We start from the raw sequence: 22,379 nt of genomic DNA, 5'->3' as shown, positions 1-22,379 counted from the left end.
AATGTGGTCTGGGTTCTTGTATATACTAATCAGACAAAATGGTTCTCACACTGATTAATCTCTAAGATGACATCTTCCTATAAAGCATTTCCACATATATTATCTACCTGGCAGGCATTTTATTAATGCCATTAACAACTTTATTACAAAAAAAAATTTAATCTGGAGTCACATCATCGACTCAATGGACATGAATCTGAGCAAACTCCAGGAGATAGTGAAGGATGAGGAAACTGAACACAACTGAGCAACTGAACACCACCACCAGGACAGGGACCTAGCAAAATCTATTCCAGTAAAGGATGAGTAGATTTCTTCCCAGCTTCCCTAAATATTTATTTTCAAGTGTATTAAAGGGAAAATAAGTTTTATATTATACCCAGCATTTTATTCTTAAAACCACTACTTCTCCCTTTGCTTTTCATGTCATCTGTTAGGTTCTTTCTGGTACTCTAGTGACTTGCCAATCCAACAATGAGAGCATCAGTAAAGAATGAAGAAAAATTCAAGTGTGTTCTCCTCTTACATCAACAAAGGTTCTAGAGTCCACAGTTTTAGTAAGTACATAAGAAACCTTTAAAATGCCACTAAAATTTTGCAAATGTGCATTTTTCCTTTTTCCCAAACCCTTCCTTAGATTCTCAAAGGCTAAGAACAATTTCCAGAAAGCTCAAAACAATTACACATGCACATGCAAAATGTACCTTTTATTTGGACAAAGTTACTTTCTCAAGACGACTTTTGTCATACCCTTGATATTTTGTTCTAAGAACTGCAAACATCAGAAATTACTACTTTTAAAAAGTAGTCGTCCTTCCTCTGAGGCGTCTCTTTACATAGTCACAGATTAAGTCCTATTGACGGCTCTTTCAACACTCCGACTGTGATGACAAGAAAAAGTTAAGAGCTAAAAATTATACAACAATACCTACTGTAGAAATAACTCTTCTAGGGCTGAGTGGGACAATTTGCAGTACATAAAATTTTGGAGCACATAAAATTGATAAACCTATAGACTCATAAGTCTTGGAAGAGTAACAACTGCCCACTCATATAAAATTATAGTAAGAACACATATTTTGTGTTACAGGAGTTAAGTGCCTCCTTGATATATATATATATATATTCTGGTTTATATTTTGGTGGTGGTTTTTACCATACATCAACATTAATCAAGCCATGGGTGTACATGTGTCCCCCAATCCTGAATCTCCCCCCACCCCATCCCTCTGGGTTGTCCCAGAGCACCGGCTTTGAGTGCCCCGCTTCATGCATTGGACTTGCACTGGTCATCTGTTTCACATATGGTAACATGCATGTTTCAGTGCTATTCTCTCAAATCACCCCACCCTCGCCTTCTCTCACAGAGTTCAAAAGTCTGTTCTTTACATCTACGTCTCTCTTGCTGTCTTGCATATAGGGTCGTCATTATCATCTTTCTAAATTTCATACATATGTTAATATACTGTATTAGTGTTATTCTTTTTGACTTCACTTCGTATAATAGGCTCCAGTTTCATTAACTAAACATATTCTAAAAATTATAATGCTATAGAACTAAGAGTAACTTCAATAATTTGTGCTATGCCAGGTTTTGCTAAACATTCAACATACTACTATGAAAGCTAAGAAAAAACACAAAGTTTGAATAGAGACACACAACTGAAGACATTAACATTTGCTCTTAAATTAGTAAAAAACAAGCATACCACTGACAATCATTTAAAATAAGTCTTATTAGAACGTGTCAATCAAAATATACTTTAAACACTAACCATTCTGAATTACATTTTATTTTGAATTTGAAGAGCAATAGATCTTGGTCAAACCCACAGCAAAAACCAAATCCAAAGAAACAGCAAACAGTAAAATACAGGCAGAAATACTCATATATTCACACTTATGTCATACCATTAATTGATGTCACCAGCACCAGAAATGCTACTAAAGAAACCAATTTTAACTTCATGAGAAATTTCTGAAACACTTTAGAACTAATCAATCAGAGGCAGAACATATTTAGCCAATTAGCCAGTATGAAAGCAATAGAAGCTGTTACTAAAGACACCTAAGTAAATGCTTTCCAAATGAGAGATACCAGAAGTTTTACTAACCTTGATGAAAATATAAAAAATGCTTAATATTCAACAAAACCAAATTTACTAGACTGAATTCCTGAGAGCAGAGCCCACGACCAAGTCATAACTTTGGACAGTGTTCCTCTGTCATAGCAAGCATTCAGTAAGATGCTTATTAGATAAAAAAACAATTTCTTGAGTCAAATAAATGCAATTATTAAAATATATATATATAAAAATGGTTGTTTTATTACCACTACAAAAAAAAGTCATATATTCATACTGACTTCAATTGATCATAGTACAACACATTGTGCGAGGACATGGAGATCAACTATAAACAAGATATAAATCCAGCCTGCAGTAGACACTGGCTTTCATCCCTTAGAAATTACCCTAATTTGGGGGAAGCCAACCTCACCCAGAGCTCTAAAGGCTCAGGTCAACATTCAGCAGCATAATTCTACTCTCCTGGCCAGACTTCATTGGTTAGGAATGGAGACAGGACCCAACTCACAGCAATGAAACTGGAAAAGATGCTGACGCTGACTGAGGAATCTGGGAAAGCAGTTTTCTCATTCTTCTGAACACACTTCCTTTACAAAAGTGACCCTTATTCTCTCCATTAAGGAAGTGTCTGCAAGGTAATAACAGATACAATGGGCACCCTATATCAACTGCCCAGAAATCTTTAGATTAAAAAAAAAATAGGTAAAAAATAGAAAATCTGAAACTGTCAAGCAGTTCAAGACTTGGTTAAATGACCCTGTTCATTAAACAGTACAAACTACATTATCTGTATCTGACCTCTAAGAACTCCTCTTTCTATAGTAAGTTTTTCAAGCATTCAATTTTTAGTTAGCCTTAAATATAATTCTTTCAGGACTCTAGTTTCTCTCAGATGTGAACACCGACAGTCACTTAAGTAACCGTCAGAAGGTTACACTAAAAAAGTGATACACATTTAAAAACAACAACAACAACATGCAACTTACCCTATAACTTATACATTCTGATACAGACAAACAGCAGTTCAACACAGACATATTTTCACGTATTTCATTACTTTTGTATCTGGGATGAACAATTTCTAGATCAAGAGAAAGTTCTTGTTACCACTGTTTGGCTTGACAGTATTTTCAAACTGGGCATTTTACTTAATAAAGACTGAGGTTCTAGAAGTCAGAAGTCTAATAATTCTAAACTTAAGATTTACTATTCTAAAGGATCTACCATAGTAATAGCTTGGTATCAATTCACTACTTACTAATAATACATTAACTTGTTTTGAAGAAAACATACCTACTTGGGTATTCTTTCCTTAACAGGCTCTAAGCCCTAGTACAATAGCTAAAGCAGCAGAATCTTCTAAGATACTGATAGAGGGGTTTAGTAAGAAGGGAGCAATAAAAAAAAATAATAATAATAATATGGATTGGAAGGAACATCTGAGGGTAAAATACCAGTTGGTAGTTGCTAATAAAAATAAGTGGATGAAAAGATTCACGACCTGGAAACGACAGGAAAACAACTTTTAAAAAGGCTGAAAATGAAAAATCATTAGAATACCAGTTTATTGTGCTGCTGCTGCTGCTGCTAAATCACTTCAGTCGTGTCCAACTCTATGCGACCCCAGAGACGGAAGCCCACCAGGCTCCCGTATCCCTGGGATTCTCCAGGCAAGAACACTGGAGTGGGCTGCAATTTCCTTTTCCAATGCATGAAAGTGAAAAGTGAAAGTGAAGTCACTCAGTCGTGTCCGACTCTAGGGACCCCATGGCCTGCAGCCTACCAGGCTCCTCCGTCCATGCGGTTTTCCAGGCAGAAGTACTGGAGTGGGGTGCCACTGCCTTCTCCGCCAGCTTATTCTAATGCACCACAAAATTCACCAAGTATTCTACTATTTACTATCTGAATCAAGAGGATAGCACCAAAATGGATACTGAAGAAAAGACAAGTACATCTCACTTCACTGCATGCATGTGTTAAAAACTGGCAATTTTATTAATACAACTCAAAATTTCTCATTTAGTTCATTCTCTTAAGCACTGTTTTACAAGCACTTGTAAGTTACAAAATCAATTTAATAGGTCATAAACCAGCACCTATTTTTTCACTATAATAGGCTAGAAAATCAAAATAACTTATAAAGTAGGTACTGTTTTAGAAAATTCCCTTTACACAGAAATATATATGTATAATGGGCCATGATTTAAGAAAATAATCCTTACAAATCTTTCCAAATCAAGGAATATCTTACAGCTCTTGTTCCCACAACTAATACTAAACTCCTTTGGGGGTACAGAACAAAAGATAGTTAAGCATAAAGCCATCTCTGATTGGCAGAAATGACAATTAAAGCCCACATTAGGAGAATCAGGTCTTTGAGCCTCTTTTAAATGCCGCTAATGCCCAAATGTTATGATTTTCCAGATGTCAAGGAACCTAAGAAAATATTCCTAGACTATAGCTCCCATGCTGGAATCAAAGAACAAAGGTTAAGAGAATGAACTTTTCTCTTAGAGAGAAAATAAAAGAAAGAAAAGAAGTACATAAACTTAGGATCAGAAATCACAGAAATCACGTAAGTGCAAAACTTAGTAGTATTTAATTTAAAAATGAGTCAGGAAAGTAATCCAGCAAATGGGATAGAGGACTATTCTGAAATACAGATGGAGTATACTGGGATATTTCAGGCATGAAGCACATTATAATAGGATTTATTGAGCACTGCTACATGGCAGGCATTTGAAACATAGTTCCAACTTCTCCCACAATTCCAAGGAAAACATTGTAATTCTTAATTTACAGGTGAGGCAATCAGCTAAGAAAGGGTATGTGATCTTTGTTTATTCTCCCTACCTTTAAGGATAATCTCTGCTACCTGGCCATTTAACGTTGGTAGCTCTTCAAGGCTGTGTTAGACAACTGTATTCACTCCCCCTATGTCATTTCATCTACTGCCATCTCTGCTTCACTGTCTCCTAAATATGTATCTCCAACTCAGACCTCTTCTCTGAAGATCTGCATATCTAAATACCTACTTGACACCTCGACCTGAACTCTAACTTCTACCCCTCAATTCCAAACCTGGCAAATTTCCAATGCTCTATGTAAGGAACTTCCTGGTGGCTCAGACAGTTAAGCGTCTGTCTAGAATGCGGGAGACCTGGGTTCGGTCCCTGGGTCAGGAAAATGCCCTGGAGAAGGAAATGGCAATCCACTCCAGTACTATTGCCTGGAAAATCCCATGGACAGAGGAGCCTGGTAGGCTACAGTCCATGGGGTTGCAAAGAGTCGGACACAACTGAGCGACTTCACTTCATGTAAGGAATAGCATCATCACTAATTAAGCTGCACAAGCTAGAAACCAAGGCGGTATCTTTCCTCTCTCATTCATCATCTTTACCCTTCCCTCATATACGCAATATATTCACCAAATCCACCCCATTCCATCCATTGCCACCATTCTCCCTCCCGACTCCAACTATTCAAATCGTTCATCACGATTCACTTAGGCTACTGTAAATGCCTACTGGTCTTCCGTATCACTCAACCTATACTACACACTGAAACCAAGTGATTGCAGATTCACTAACTCTGTTCATTTCAATTTACTCTTAGGCTCAATAACAAAAAGTCCAACAGTACTAAAAAGGTCTGAGTCCAGTCCCCACTCTCAAACCTCTCTTTGTACTATTCTCTCCCATAGGTCAGGTATCAGCCAACTATGGCCTAGCGGACCAGTTTACCCTGTTGCCTGTTTTTTGAAAATAGCCATACTCAATTCATTTACGTATTGTCCATGGCTGCTTTTGCACTGCAACAGTAAAACTGAGCAGTTATGATACAGGATGTATTACATCTTCAAAGTCTCATATATTTATTATTTAGCTCTTTACAGAAAGTTTGTCAACAATTGTTTTAGATCACTGACTAGTCACAGTGACCTCCTTTAAGAACATGCACATTCTATTCATTTAGGATTAAATATTCTTCCATCCACCCAACCACTCCCCTAGTTAAGTTCTATTCATATATCAGATCTAAAAAATGACAAGTCTCAGAGAAGCCTTTACTTACCCTGTAGACCAGTTTATCCTAATTCAGATTAGCCACATTTCAAGTGTTCAACAGCCTTAGGTGACTTGGAAGGAAAGTTCTGAGTCAGAGGTCTGTATATTTGGGAGCTCTCTGTTCTACTTACTGGTCAATGTGACTGTCTCTATGCCAATACCACACTGTGTTAAATACTAAAGTTCTACACAATTTGACAGAATAAGCACATATATCACCACTCCACCTCTGCCTTTCTTCTTCAGAAGTGTCCTAGCTATTCGATATTTGTATTTACTACTCTTCCATATTTGTATTAGAATCTGTGTAAAATTTCTTGAAAAATCTGACACTTTGAGTGAAACAACACAATTTAGAGATGTAGAGTCTGAAGAACAATAACTTCTTTATGATAAGCCACATTCATGGACAGGAAGGCAACAGCTCCCCATTTATTTAGATACTCTTTAATGACTTAAAATAATGTTTTATGCTTTTCAACAGAGGTTTGCACATTACGTTACAATTACTCCTAGGCACTAGATAATCTGCTATGCTTTTGTAAATGGTGTCTTCTCTAATTACTTTTTCTAGTTATTTATTGCTGAGGTATAGAGATGCAACTGACTTTATTATTGATGATATATGGAACTAACTTTGCTCTTTTATTTATAATTTATCTGTAGATCCTATTTGGCTTTTACATAGGCCAATCATATCATCAGCCACTAATGAAAGTTTTGTTTCTTTCCAATACTCATGCTTTTATTATTTTTTCCTTATCTTTTTGCTTTAACTAGGATCTCTGTATAATATTGACTGGAAGTGGTGATATTATAAATATTCTATCTAGTTTCTGGGTCAAAAGGGAATTTATTTCCCTCATGAGGATGTTATTTAAAGTGATTCACTTGTTTGCGTATTTATAGATACCTGTTCTCAAGTAAGCTCTCATCTGTTCATAATTTAGTAGCTTTCCACTAAATTAGTAAGAAGCTAATGAATTAAATTTTATCAAGTCGTTTCTATATATTGTTTTTTTTTTTTTTTTTTTTTGGCGTTTAAATACATCTGACAACCCTAACAATTGTGGGTCAGTACCCTGTGTTCAAATATATGAATATATCTGCAGTGAATTATATGGATATTTTTTTAAATAAGACAAACAATGGTTATATGTAGCCTCACACACCAGTTCAAGTAGGATTTTCCCAAGAACAGGGTAAATCAGATCATGCTGCCAAATTCTACAAAAATTTTTGATTTTCAGAGGTTATGGATTTCAAAGTTGCAGTTAAGAGTCTGTGGACTTGCACTTTAAAATTTTTGCATGTGCACTTATAAGTAAAATGGGGCTCTGGGACTAAGAATAGGTAACTTCACAGAGAATGAACTGAATGAATTCTCCTACTCTATTTTCTGGATTGTTTTTGCTTTGGCTCCATCCCTTCATTCTTTCTGGAGTTATTTCTCCACTGATCTCCAGTAGCATATTGGGCACCTACTGACCTGGGGAGTTTCTCTTTCAGTATCCTGTCATTTTGCCTTTTCATACTGTTCATGGGGTTCTCAAGGCAAGAATACTGAAGTGGTTTGCCATTCCCTTCTCCAGTGGACCACATTCTGTCAAATCTCTCCACCATGACCCACCCGTCTTGGGTTGCCCCACGGGCATGGCTTAGTTTCATTGAGTTAGACAAGGCTGTGGTCCTAGTGTGATTAGATTGACTAGTTTTCTGTGAGTATGGTTTCGTGTGTTTGCCCTCTGATGCCCTATTTCAACACCTACCGTCTTACTTGGGTTTCTCTTAACTTGGGCATGGGGTATCTCTTCACAGCTGCTCCAGCAAAGCGCAGCCATTGCTCCTTACCTTGGACGAAGGGTATCTCGTCCAGAAAGAATGAAGGGATGGAGCCAAAGCAAAAACAATACCCAACTGTGGATGTGACTGGTGATAGAAGCAAGATCTGATGCTGTAAAGAGCAATATTGCATAGGAACCTGGAATGTCAGGTCCATGAATCAAGGCAAATTGGAAGTGGTCAAACAAGAGATGGCAAGAGTGAATGTCGACATTCTAGGAATCAGCGAATTGAAATGGACTGGAATGGGTGAATTTAACTCAGATGACCATTACATCTACTACTGCGGGCAGGAATCCCTCAGAAGAAATGGAGTGGCCATCATGGTCAACAAGAGTCCGAAATGCAGTACATGGATGCAATCTTAAAAACGACAGAATGATCTCTGTTCGTTTCCAAGGCAAACCATTCAATATCACAGTAATCCAAGTCTATGCCCCAACCAGTAATGCTGAAGAAGCTGAAGTTGAACAGTTCTATGGAGACCTACAAGACCTTTTAGAACTAACACCCAAAAAAGATGTCCTTTTCATTATAGGGGACTGGAATGCAAAAGTAGGAAGTCAAGAAACACCTGGAGTAACAGGCAAATTTGGCCTTGGAATACGGAATGAAGCAGGGCAAAGACTAATAGAGTTTTGCCAAGAAAATGCACTGGTCATAACAAACACCCTCTTCCAACAACACAAGAGAAGACTCTACACATGGACATCACCAGATAGATGGTCAACACTGAAATCAGACTGATTATATTCTTTGCAGCCAAAGATGGGGAAGCTCTATACAGTCAGCAAAAACAAGACCAGGAGCTGACTGTGGCTCAGACCATGAACTCCTTATAGCCAAATTCAGACTGAAATTGAAGAAAGTAGGGAAAACCACTAGACCATTCAGGTATGACCTAAATCAAATCCCTTATGATTATACAGTGGTAGTGAGAAATAGATTTAAGGGCCTAGATCTGATAGATAGAGTGCCTGATGAACTATGGACTGAGGTTCATGACATTGTACAGGAGACAGGGATCAAGACCATTCCCATAGAAAAGAAATGCAAAAAAGCAAAATGGCTGTCTGGGGAGGCCTTATAAATAGCTGTGAAAAGAAAAGAAGCGAAAAGCAAAGGAGAAAAGGAAAGATATAAACATCTGAATGCAGAGTTCCAAAGAATAGCAAGAAGAGATAAGAAAGCCTTCCTCAGCGATCAATGCAAAGAAACAGAGGAAAAGAACAGAATGGGAAAGACTAAGGATCTCTTCAAGAAAATCAGATACCAAAGGAACATTTCATGCAAAGATGAGCTCGATAAAGGACGGAAATGGTATGGACCTAACAGAAGCAGAAGATATTAAGAGATGGCAAGAATACACAGAAGAACTGTACAAAAAAAGGTCTTCACGACCCAGATAATCACGATGGTGTGATCACTGACCTAGAGCCAGACATCCTGGAATGTGAAGTCAAGTGGGCCTTAGAAAGCATCACTACGAACAAAGCTAGTGGAGATGATGGAATTCCAGTTGAGCTATTCCAAATTCTGAAAGATGATGCTGTGAAAGTGCTGCACTCAATATGCCAGCAAATTTGGAAAACAGCACTGGCCACAGGACTAGAAAAGGTCAGTTTTCATTCCAATCCCAAAGAAAGGCAATGCCAAAGAATACTCAAACTACCGCACAGTTGCACTCATCTCACACGCTGGTAAAGTAATGCTCAAAATTCTCCAAGCCAGGCTTCAGCAATACGTGAACCGTGAACTTCCAGATCTTCAAGCTGGTTTTAGAAAAGGCAGAGGAATCAGAGATCAAATTGCCAACATCCACTGGATCATGGAAAAAGCAAGAGAGTTCCAGAAAAACATCTATTTCTGCTTTATTGACTATGCCAAAGCCTTTGACTGTGTGGATCACAATCAACTGTGGAAAATTCTGAAACAGATGGGAATACCAGACCACCTATCTGCCTAAGAAATTTGTATGCAGGTCAGGAAGCAACAGTTAGAACTGGACATGGAACAACAGACTGGTTCCAAATAGGAAAAGGAGTTCGTCAAGGCTGGATATTGTCACCCTGCTTATTTAACTTATATGCAGAGTACATCATGAGAAATGCTGGACTGGAAGAAACACAAGCTGGAATCAAGATTGCTGGGAGAAATATCAATAACCTCAGATATGCAGATGACACCACCCTTATGGCAGAAAGTGAAGAGGAACTCAAAAGCCTCTTGATGAAAGTGAAAGTGGAGAGTGAAAAAGTTGGCTTAAAGCTCAACATTCAGAAAACGAAGATCATGGCATCCGGTCCCACCACTTCATGGGAAATAGATGTGGAAAGAGTGGAAACAGTGTCAGACTTTATTTTTCGGGCCTCCAAAATCACTGCAGATGGTGACTGCAGCTATGAAATTAAAAGACGCTTGCTCCTTGGAAGGAAAGTTATGACCAACCTAGATAGCACATTCAAAAGCAGAGACATTACTTTGCCAACAAAGGTTCGTCTAGTCAAGGCTATGGTTTTTCCTGTGGTCATGTATGGATATGAGAGTTGGACTGTGAAGAAAGCTGAGCGCCAAAGAATTGATGCCTTTGAACTGTGGTGTTGGAGAAGACTCTTGAGAGTCCCTTGGACTGCAAGGAGATCCAACCAGTCCATTCTGAAGGAGATCAGTCCTGGGTGTTCTTTGGAAGGAATGATGCAAAAGCTGAAACTCCAGTACTTTGGCCACCTCATGCGAAGAGTCGACTCAATGGAAAAGACTCTGATGCTGGGAGGGATTGGGGGCAGGAGGAGAAGGGGACGACAGAGGATGAGATGGCTGGATGGCATCACTGACTCGATGGACGTGAGTCTGGGTGAACTCCAGGAGCTGGTGATGGACAGGGAGGCCTGGCATGCTGCGATTCATGGGGTCGCAAAGGGTGGGACACGACTGAGCGACTGATCTGATCTGATTTTCTGGATTTGTAGAACATTGGAATGACCTGTTCCTTAAAAAGTCTTAGAATTACCTGGGCCTGGTATTTTTGTGCTAAGATGTAACTACTACTTCATAACTTATTTAACAGTTACAGGATTATTCTAAGCTTTCTTGTAATGGACTTCAACTTTGCTTAACTTTTAAATTTATTGATCTAAATTGCTGACAGTATTTTCTACTATCTTATTAATCTGCTGCTGCTGCTAAGTCACTTCAGTCGTGTCCGGCTCTGTGTGACCCCACAGACGGCAGCCCACCAGGCTCCCCTGTCCCTGGGATTCTCCAGGCAACAACACTGGAGTGGGTTGCCATTTCCTTCTCCAATGCATGAAAGTGAAAAGTGAAAGTGAAGTCACTCAGTTGTGCCCTACTCTTAGCAACCCCATGGACTGCAGCCCACCAAGCTCCTCGTGCATGGGATGTTCCAGGCAAGAGTACTGGAGTGGTGTGCCATTGGTTTCTCCGCTTATTAATCTGATCTATTTGTAATTATATTCCCCTTTTCATTCTCAGGGTTTACACCTTCTCTTTTTACCTGATTTTGCCAGATTTTGGTCTGTTTCTAGTCTTTTCATATAATAAAACTTTTAGTTTTGTTGATTTCTCATTTGGTCTCTGTACTCATCACTTCAAAACTGAATGCGTACATCGGCCTCCTAGCTAGACTACCTGATGCCAATCTCCTCCCTATTTGGAATCTCAAGTCAAAACAATTTTCTTACTGCTCAGGCCCTGCTTAACTAACTGCTTTTGGATTTCAACTAGCTCTTCAGTTTAGCAGACTCTTATAAGTTTCAGTTCAGTTGCTCAGTTGTGTCCAACTCTTTGTGACCGCATGGACTGCAGCACGCCAGGCCTCCCTGTAAAGGCAATGATATTGCACAATACCCTCAACTGGGACAGTTTCCTATTTTATCTTAACTTGCCTAGACACAATCTTATACCTCTGTACAAATGACTTCCCCCTCTTAAAATATCTTTTCTTCTTCCTAAAAACCAATCAAAATACTCAAAACTGGTGATTCACCTGTTTCATGAAGTTTTGTGAACCTAACTCTATACCTCTATGGTGATCTCTCATCTTGTATTCACTTAATATATGTATCTGACAGTATTATCACAAAATAACGTATATACTTTTTTATTTAATCAATTTACCACATGCCAAGCACTATTTCAGAGAAGGCGATGGCACCCCACTCCAGTACTCTTGCCTGGGAAATCCCATGGACCGAGGAGCCTGGTAGGCTGCAGTCCATGGGGTCGAGAAGAGTCGGACACAACTGAGCGACTTCCCTTTCACTTTTCACTTTCACGCATTGGAGAAAGAAATGGCAACCCACTCCAGTATTCTTGTCTGGAGAATCCCAGGGACGGGGGAGCCTGGTGGGTTGCTGTCTCTGGGGTTGTACAGAGTCGGACACGACTGAAGTGACTTAGCAACAGCAAGCACTATTTAAAATAACTATGAACGTATTTCTCATAGGGAAATATGTTTATCTCCATCTTCCTTGAAAGGAGTATACAGAAGTTACACAGCTAGTAAGCTGATTCAAATCCTAGCAGTCTGGCTCTAGATCATGTGCTCTTAACTATTACACATGCTTCCCTATAGTGCTCTAGTATTACTTTTCTACCTCTGTTCCAAAAACAGGGTACTGTCTTTCAAACTAACATTTAAGCTTTTTTAGGGATGTGCATCTTCAATTCTTTTATATCCTTCAACAACTTTTTGTACAGACTTAAGTATTTAGCAGGTTTTTAGTGAATGCTCACTAAACTGAAATAGAAGACAAACTTACTCAAGTCCAGCTTACACAATGAAAATAATTTCCAGGCAAACAAAAGCTGCACTAAAATGCTCCAGCTTTTCTGTAATGCTTAAAGGAAAAATACCACGGATAACTATGATATAAATAGTTAGCCTTGGAGACATCCAAGGCACTACACTGTACATATATAATACAAAGCCCTAAAGTGTAACTGCAGCATAAAACTGTATTTATAAAGCTGCATTGTAATCTATGTTTATCTTTTTAAGAACAGAGGTTCAAACATTTAAGTGACATTTATGTTTAAGGTTAAACACTGAAGGATTAAAAAATCACTTATAGATCTAAAAGCTTCCAAAATATCATGTTTTCCAATTCTCTTAAGTATCGTAACACAATGAATCTAAAATTCAAAGCAATGTTATATAGGCATGTCTTGGAGATAATACAGGTTGAGTTCCAGACCACTGCCTAAAAACAAATACCACAATAAAGTGAATCACACAAATTCTCTGGTTTCCCAGTGCATGTAAAAATTACATGTACACTATATGGCAATCTATTAAGTGTACGACAGTATTATACCTAAAAAACCCAATGTATGTACATCAATTTAAAAACGTAGCTAAAATGTGTTAATCATTATTTGAGTCTTCAGTGAGTTGTAATCTTTTTGCAAAAGTAACATCAAAAATCACTGACCACTGTAACAAATATTATAATAATTTTAACATTTAGAATATTTTGAGAATTACCAAAATATAACACAAAAGCAAGTAAGAAGTAAGAAAATGCTACTGGAAAAATGGTGCTATGAAGCCTTGATCATTGCAGGGTTGTCACAAACCTTCAATTTGTAAAAAATGCAGTATCTGGGAAGTGCAAAAGGCAAACCGCAAAAAAACAATATATCAAATATGCCAATATATCAAATTAATATGTCAACAAATCAAGCTGCAAAACTGCGAAGTCAAAAGGGAAAAACAGACAAATAGGATGCTTATAAACAGAGAAAATGAACAAAAGCATTTTATATCTAAGTTTCTGTAGACAGAATCTACCTATTCACCTAGAACTTTTATGCTGAAGAATACAAAATCAAACTTCCACCCCAAATAAACTTTTTGCTGTTCAGTTGCCCAGTCATGTCTGACTCTGCGAAATGAACAAGTTAAAGCACAAGTAAATAAAATGAAGTAACAAAAAATAAATAAAATGAAGTAACAAAAAATAATCAATCCTCACAAAATATTCAGAAAATTAAAAAGAGCTGCCAATTACACTTACTAAATGACAGCATAACTTCTCACTGACATCAAATCCATTATCTTAAAAAAGTAATTTTTTAAAAGTCAAAACATCTTTAGAAACATTATGAACCATAAATTAAACTTACTTTTTTGTCTTCTTTCACTTTGTGGGTTTTCTTCTTCATTTTCTTATCATCTAACTCTTGATCTGAAGTGATTGCAGGATTATCAATACCACCTTTCCAAGTTTCAACCGGAGAAAGAAGTGGATCTTCCTCACTTCCACGATGTCTTCCTTTTCTTTTCGTTTTAGAAGTCGTGAAAGCCTCATCATCACTTGCATCTGAATGTGTTCTTCTGTAGTATGACTTGGCTTTACTAAACAAGGTTTTAGATTTATATTTGTATTTTGAAGGCCTCCGTTCTCCATGACTTTTCGAGGTTCTATCGGAAAATCCATTTTCTTCATCTCCTTGGGTGTTATTTACAAATGAGTTTCTAATTTTAATAACACGATTCTGACTGTCATCTGGGACAACGTATATCTCATCAGAATAGCCCTTCTGTTTGAAAATTGTGTCAATGGGTTCTGAATAGTTATCTGAAGGATCCATATCTTCGGGATGTGCCAAAGGCACCCGAGAAGTCTGTTTTCTTGGATTTTTACCAATACCAGCTTCAATTGTTTTTAAAAGGTTTGGATCCAATTTTTTCACGTTTGTCTTCGGTGCAACTGGTTTAGGTTTAATAGGTGGAGGCACTTTATGGTTGCGTTCATGGTCATGACAATTCGGGGTGCTGTGAATAGGGTATTCATTTCCTTCCAAATCTAATCTATATCTGGATCGGTCACTAGGTGTTGGAAGCAGCTGTACATCATCCCCAATTGGACTATAAGGAGGTGGTGCTTCTGTATCATCATCTGAATCAGGGTAGTTGTTGTAGGGAAAGCAGTCTCTGGGAGATGGCAGGAAAACATCTTCACTCTGATGGGTTGATTCCCTTGTACTATCAGATAAATAGGAATTTTCTATCATATTTTTTTTCTCTAGAACATCACTGAAAAACAGTGTAAAGACCTCAGTTTGCCGATGATACTGAGATAAAGAATACAATGCTGTAAATTTAGCAGAGATCTCAGTTGCAATGTGTTCTCCTTCAGTCATTAACTCCTTGATGGCCTCATTTTCAAAAAAGTCTGCTTGGCTGTCAGTAACTGCCACCAGTTGTACAGGGATGGTGTCCTGAACCTCTGACAGAAATGCTCGAAGCATTCCCATTGATGCTTTCCGTTTGGCAGAATACACTAGTATATAACCATGAACCAGTTCATCTTTCCTTACTCCAATTGAGGAATGGTATGATAATATTGTGATCTGTATTCGCCTCCTTTTTTCACCAATGATTTTATCAAGCATTAGGGAATTATTCTGTCCAGCTTGGGCAGCACTACAAGAATGAGAATCAAGGAAGGGTGAAAGAATAAGATCCACACTAAATGGATCACCACACATGGCACACATGACAATTCTCAAGTCAGCTTCTGATACATCCTTATTGGTGGGAACTGGGCTCACCACATCTAAATTATGTTTAACAGATTCTAATACTCCTCTTAGAGCTTGCTTTATTTGGGTTTCATTAAATTTACGAGGATATGTACCACCAGGTACATCTACAAAAGGACACTGTAACTTGTTTGCCAACTGTTGCCCTTGGTGCCTGAGAATTGGTAGATTCTTACTAATAGAATCTCTCTGATTAGCCAGAATTAATGTAAATGGAAGGTTGGCCATATACTTATCTTTTCTGATCTGAGAAGCTTCAGTTCTTATTTTTCCAATAAACTCCCCAATAAAATTCAGTGACTCAATGGAATTAAATACACAAAAGCACCCATGTGGTTTAAAGGCAGCAGTCCACAACTGACTTAAAAAGTAAGGCGACTTGGCATCAACAGGCCGAAGATCAAGTTCATAAATTTTTCCATCTAAGGCATACTCATCGTCAGTGGATTGTGTCCTTATCTCATTTGCTAGTTCTTGGGCAAGGCCATCTTTCCCTAAAATGAAAAGGTTAACTTTATCTATATTGGTGCTATCATGATACAACCGTAAGCGACCATGATCCAACTGCAAAAGACTACTGGCAAGTAACTGCTCTACTTTAATGTCTGTACAGTTTTGGCCACTAAGACATGTTTCTTTAGTGGGATGATAAACAAATCCTATATGCTTAAGTAGAAGAGACTCCCTATCCGGTGCAAGTTTCTGTAAAGCTTTATATCTAGGTTCTTCACTCAAAACTGTATGAATTTCACTCATTTTATCTGAACTAGGTGTTGCATTAAGATCTAAATCATAAAAAAGTTCAGAATGTTCAAAAAGCATTTCCTGAAACTCTTCTTTGGCTTTTTCAACTATTTCTCGCTGATGCCTACCATACACCTCTTTGCTATCAGCCTCAGTGATGTATTTGAAGGCTTCATCCTCCATTACAAAGCACATAACTTCCTCCCATGGTTGCCCAGGTGAAATAAACTGAATTTTTTCCAAAGTCTTCTTGAATTTTTCCTTCATTTCTACCCTCCTCTTCTCTGATATTAGATGCTGTACATGGTTCTGATAGACTTTTTCAGCTTCTAAAGTGCTCAGGAGGTCAAATGGGATCCGTCTATCGTTGATTTTGTCTATATGGTCAGTTTCATCCCAAGGTGTTTTTTCTAGCACCACAAAACATAACTGAAAATCTGCTCTCTTTTCCATTAACTTCAAAGCTTCTGACCAATTCAAATGTTCAATCTCTTCCAGATTTGGCAAAAGAGTGTTAAAAGCTCTCGGTAAAGTATTTATATATTCTTCTCTCCTTTTTCTTATATGTTCCTGTTTAAGCTGTTCTATGTGTTTTGAGAATGTATTTCTAGCCTTTCTTGTTCCCTCTAAGTTGATGTATTCTTCATAATCAGGATGATTTTTCAATTTGTTACTAACAGTTTTCCAAGTTGCATGATAATCTCTCACAGTCTGTACAAGTTTTTCGAACTTATCTGTTGCTGTGACAACAAGTTGTCTCTGTGTTTTATAAGCATCCAGATAGGGAATAATTTTAGGCTTGCCACGAGTTTTATCCAACATTTGTACCAGTGCAGTGAAACATGTCTCAATGTTGACGTTAAATCGTGCTGATGTTTCCACTACAAGAAGGTTCTTTTTGTTTGAAGCAAATGCCTGAACTTCTCTAAGATAATGATCCACACATTCATCACATTTAGTTGCTGCTATTATTACAGGTTTTTTTGATTTTGATAGTTGGACAAAAAGGTTATTGACAAATTTAAGTTGATCATCAAACTTCCTATTGCATCCCTGACTTACGTCAATGCACAATAAAAATCCATCTACATTGAGCTTCCCTTCAGGCATTTGCTTCTGTTCGAAGTCTTGTTCCAAGCCTAGTTGATCAGTGCAAATGTACATTAGTTTTTCTGCTGACTGCAATTTAGAGGCAGCTGCACGCTTTATATATGGTTGCAAATTCGTACTCCGATGAGGCAAGAAAGTCTGGTCATCAATGAACTCCGTTTGTTCGATGACATGAATTTTGCACTCTACTCCATCTTCACCACTTTGCGTTATGTCACCCCAGTACAAAAAATGATCATTGTTTACTACTCGTCCTCCGAAGTCAATGGTGCTAAGCACAGAAGTATGTTCTGGATAATATTCATCAGCTTTTGAGCGTACAAATCTATTGCACAAACAAGACTTTCCAACTCCACAGTTACCTTTGTCTTTTTCAGTCCCAGAGAGTCCAACTACACTGATGGTATAGGACGGGGGGCGAGGCTCTTTGTTTTTTGCCATCATAACTCTCTTGTCATGTCTCTACATTCATAAAGATAACCAGATATACTTCTCATTTTGAAAATAAAATCATCTCAAAATACAGATCCCACATTTCAGAACTACATTTGGTTCTTTGTATTTCCCTCATTTCTGTGCAGAAAGGTCTTCAAGATCATATGGATCATCTTCCTAGAAAGAGAAAAAAACCAAATCTTAGTCATGAATTATACATGCTGAACTATATACACATTAAAGATGTTCATAATAAAGCACCAGACAAGTTAACAATGTCACAGTATTTTAAGAAATCACCAAAGACAGTTTATGATTTACTGTTAAAAGTGCAAGATGACCTCAAAATTTAAGGCAAATCTAACAACTAAAAAAACTAAATACAAATTTTAATGTGATCTTACAAACTTTAAAATAAAACCCTATTAACCAAATATGCATTTTGTTTCTAGTCCTTCCCTTCCCTCAATTTTCCTGTCTTCTCTGTCTGGAGGCTATGTTTGATAATAACTAAAACAAACTAGTTGCCTTAACAACTCTCTCACAACTTAAAAACCTATCTGCTTTCTCTTACATGGTTCCTCAAACCTTATTCCCTAACATGGAATTTCATGTGAATTTAGCAAGATCTTAGCATTTTTAAATCTTACGCAATCAAATATTATATACAAAACCAATTAAATATATTCATATACGTAAATAAGAAAAAGGAAAAAATGAACAGTTAATACAAACTGTTACAGTGATTAACTGGATCAACACTTCTCAAACTAAGGACCAATTTTTATTTCATATACGCAAGTCAATTTTTAAAAACACAATGAAATTTTTAATCTGAATGAAATCTTTTAAAAAATGTAGGCCCCAATTTCTTACTAGATTCAAGAGACAAAAAATTACTGCCAAACTGTTTCTAAATGTTCTTGATTCCTGCATTTATTTCCTCTCAGAGTATTTACAAAAAGCTCCCAGATCATATTTTGAGTAGCACAAAGCTCAAGAATTTTAAGATTATATATCTGAGACAATCTTTTAGAATTATTTGATATAAAAACAACAACAAATAACCCATAAGACTTGCACGTAATTTAATTCAGCTTATCTGTGTGGAAACAATGAATTAGTCTCTTATAATGGTTTATTTGGAGACTCTTCACATTCTTTTGAGGTTTAATTAAAAGCAATACATAATTTCTACCATACCAAATTTCACAAGGAAAATATCCAGTCATGTACATCAACATATATGAAAAATATCTTCAATCCAGACAAAATACAAGATCATAAAGACCACGAGGGGAAAAAAAATAAAAGGTCAGAAAATAACCACTATTTGCCCCAAATATGTGGTTTCTCCACTACCCTCAAAATTGCAAGTAAATATCTATTAAGATTATAGTCCACATCTGCTATACTAATGGTAAAAAGAAATTATTCTTGCAATTTAAAATTTTTACTATATTTCTAATATAATATTTTAAAATAAAATATCAAGATTTATTCTTGTATTATCTAAGTTTATCCTAGCAACCTCAATGAAATACTGATTTTAACTGTATCAGCCACCAAACACTCAAGCAAAATACTAGGTTCACTTGTGTAATATAATGTTGAAGCACCAAAATCAGTAGTAGAAAATCATGAGTAAATGGAAATGACTTCAAATTAAATTCCTAACATTTATTAGTTTACAACAACAGTAAAACCCTAAATCTTTTGAGACACGGTTCCCCCATGTATAAAATGGAGCTGCCTATCTAAACAAATTTAAGAACTAAGTTTTTCTTTGTTAATGTTAAATGCAAAGAAAAAATGCTTAATAAATATTAAGTTCTGTTTTTAAGATTTGATTGTTGCAATCAAGGAAGCTGTTGAAGATTTATTAAAAAATGACGTGTTCAGGCTGGTGATTTGCCAGTATTTATCCGAGAGCAGTACATACAATAACTAGCAGTGTAAGAAATTAGGGCAGTCCCACTCAATCCTATTAACTCTCTTTTATCAAGTAAAAAAATTTTTAAATCTTAATGTGATCAAACTGAATATTTGCACTGAGCATCAAGTTTAACATTCTTTACTTAAACCACACAAAAGAACAATTGGGCTACTTAATGGATATTTACTGAAAAGAAAACAGTGAACTAACTGGATAACAAAATTATAAAGAGCAATAAAAAGGGAAATTAGTCTGTGAAAATAGCATGGTGATTCCATAACAAATGATTAAAAAAAAAAACCCTTCAAACAGCAGAATACAAAGTCTATCTTTCTTTCTTTCTTACTAAACAAGCAAAAAATTGCAGACGATATCCTTTTAAATGTGTACCAAAAGAAAACATAACCAGCGATTTCTTTGGGGAATTTTTACATTGAATTCTACAAACACTAGACCTACGCAGAGCTCTTGATTAACTCTGGTGGACAAACATCTATTCTGAAAATTAAGAGCAATTCAAAGCAATGAAAGACTGTTCCCTGCTTTCCAGTTTAAGAGACACAAAATTTTCAATAGAAAAGTAACAGTATGTTATATAGACCTGAGTATTGTGGAAAATTTTCAACTACAAATCTAATCCTTATCATAATAGTTACATCTTGGTTAATATATTTTACAAATACCTATCCAAACACATTAAAAGAATCATTCATGCTCTCCTAGAGCATAAACCTCAGAAGACGGAAACACTTTTCTATCTAAAGTTATCCAGCATAAAAGTCAAAATAAAAACACTACCACAAAATGAATTTTTAAAGTTTCAGAAAGAAAAAGCCCTTAAAAGTAAGGTGAATGGAAGCATGAAGTCATCATCCTTTTATCAGTCATTGAAAACTAGAAGGCTTTTTATTTAACAGAGAAATAAAACTCTATTGTATTGACAAATTTTCAGTACTAAGGCTCTGACACATCCTAATTAGTGGCAGTCTCTGACTTACAAATATTAAAGTTCAAATTAAAAATAAGGTAGCTTTGTGTGACATGTGTGGTTTACAGACCAAATTCACAGTAAACTACCACTAAGACACAGTAAAGAACATCCACGTTCTTTCTAGTAACAATGTTCTCAGGCAGGCTACCTGCTGGCCTTTTGAAGTCAGATCCAGAGTTTTTGTCATGAGTCACCATATAGTGATTATCTGGTGAGAAAATTCATTTATCTAGAGGTAGGAAAGAATGCTGGACAAATAAATAGTTGCTCTCTCCAACTCTTCACCAGAGCAGTGCCTATCTGATTTACAGGTTTACTTAACTCAGAAGCTTTAGTTTAAAAGTATTTTCAGATTTTAAAAAAGTTTCAGAAACCCTAGACTAGAAAACTATTGTCATCTTGTCCTTGAAAAGATTTTGTCATTTGAGTGAGTATGGTATAACTACCTCAAGGAAGAAAGTTATACTTTCTGTACAGGTTTATAAGGAAATTTACTTTCAGACACTTGGATAGTTTATGTAATTAATCCACTGGCCCTCACTATTCAAGTCAAAATTGCACACTATTAACTAACCAAGGTAGTTTTTCTTTTGTACTGAGAAAAAAAGAATGCCTTTTTAAAATTTCCCACTAACAAGCTAATGGCCAATGTCTATAGGCAGGCTGTTAGATTCAATTTGAAAACTCCTTTCAAGTATTTTTAATGGTTAATACTTGACTATGTCGATCTAGACATAGCTTTTCTATTTTTGACATAACTTAATCTTTGTTAAAAAAAAAAAAAAAAGAAACCAAGATAAAAAGCAATAATGACCTACTCAAAGTTACAGGGTTGACTCTCTTGATGACCAATCTTTACCTTCTTAAGCACTGTCACTGATGTTTACTAAGTCGTGTCCAACTCTTTTGCAACCCCATGCACTGTAGCCCACCAGGCTCCTCTGTCCATGGGATTTCCCAGGCAAGAATACTGGAGTGGGTTGCCATTTCCTTCCTTCTCCAGATCTTCCCGACCCACGGATTCAACCATGTCTCTAGCATTGGCAGGCAGGTTCTTTACCACTGAGCCACGAGGGAAGCCCTTCTTAAGCATTAGTGCTACTTCTAATAACCTGCAATGTAATTTCTCCTCGTGCTTTTAAGATTATCCTATACACTTTCAAGGAAATGTTTAGAATAAGTATCTCTACAGAAATTAACAACAATGTATAATCTTTAAGTTGGACAACTGTGCTGAAATGAAGCTATCTCTACAATTAAGTTTTGAGACGTTTTAAGTCATTCAAACACAACATGATCCTTTTAATGGAGTTTTAATAACACGAAGTGGCCTTCTGCAAAAATAAAAAAAAATTTTTTTAAAGCTCTATAAGGAATCTAGTCAACTGAAAGAGTCTTAGTAATTCTGGATTTAAACTAAATTTTGTAACTTTTCACAAAACTGTTGCACTCATGAATTAATAAAAAGTATATTTTAAAAAATATTTTACACTTCCAAGTTACTATATGCTGTCAGGAAAATTCATGCTGGCCTCATCTTCAAAATACATTCAGAAATCATTGCTTTTCACTACCTTTATTGCTATAAATCTGATCTC

General features: G+C 36.6%; 1 protein-coding gene across 4 annotated transcripts in view; it reads right to left on the bottom strand.

Annotated features, from left to right (window-relative positions):
- ARHGAP5 (Rho GTPase activating protein 5) overlaps positions 1-22,379 on the bottom strand; it is a 79,397-nt gene that overhangs the window by 48,287 nt on the left and 8,731 nt on the right. For 3 of the 4 annotated variants that reach the window (XM_061394919.1, XM_061394918.1, XM_061394921.1), the window contains exon 2: positions 14,144-18,031. In XM_061394919.1, coding sequence (XP_061250903.1) covers positions 14,144-17,863 — 3,720 coding nt within the window. In that variant the 5' untranslated portion in view covers positions 17,864-18,031. Of the gene's footprint in view, positions 1-14,139; positions 18,032-22,379 lie in introns of all 4 variants that reach the window. The other variant, XM_061394922.1, reaches the window with a different exon arrangement.

Source organism: Bos javanicus, chromosome 21, assembly GCF_032452875.1.
Source record: "Bos javanicus breed banteng chromosome 21, ARS-OSU_banteng_1.0, whole genome shotgun sequence".
Lineage (NCBI taxonomy): Eukaryota > Metazoa > Chordata > Mammalia > Artiodactyla > Bovidae > Bos > Bos javanicus.
This window is presented reverse-complemented; position numbering and strand designations above follow the sequence as displayed.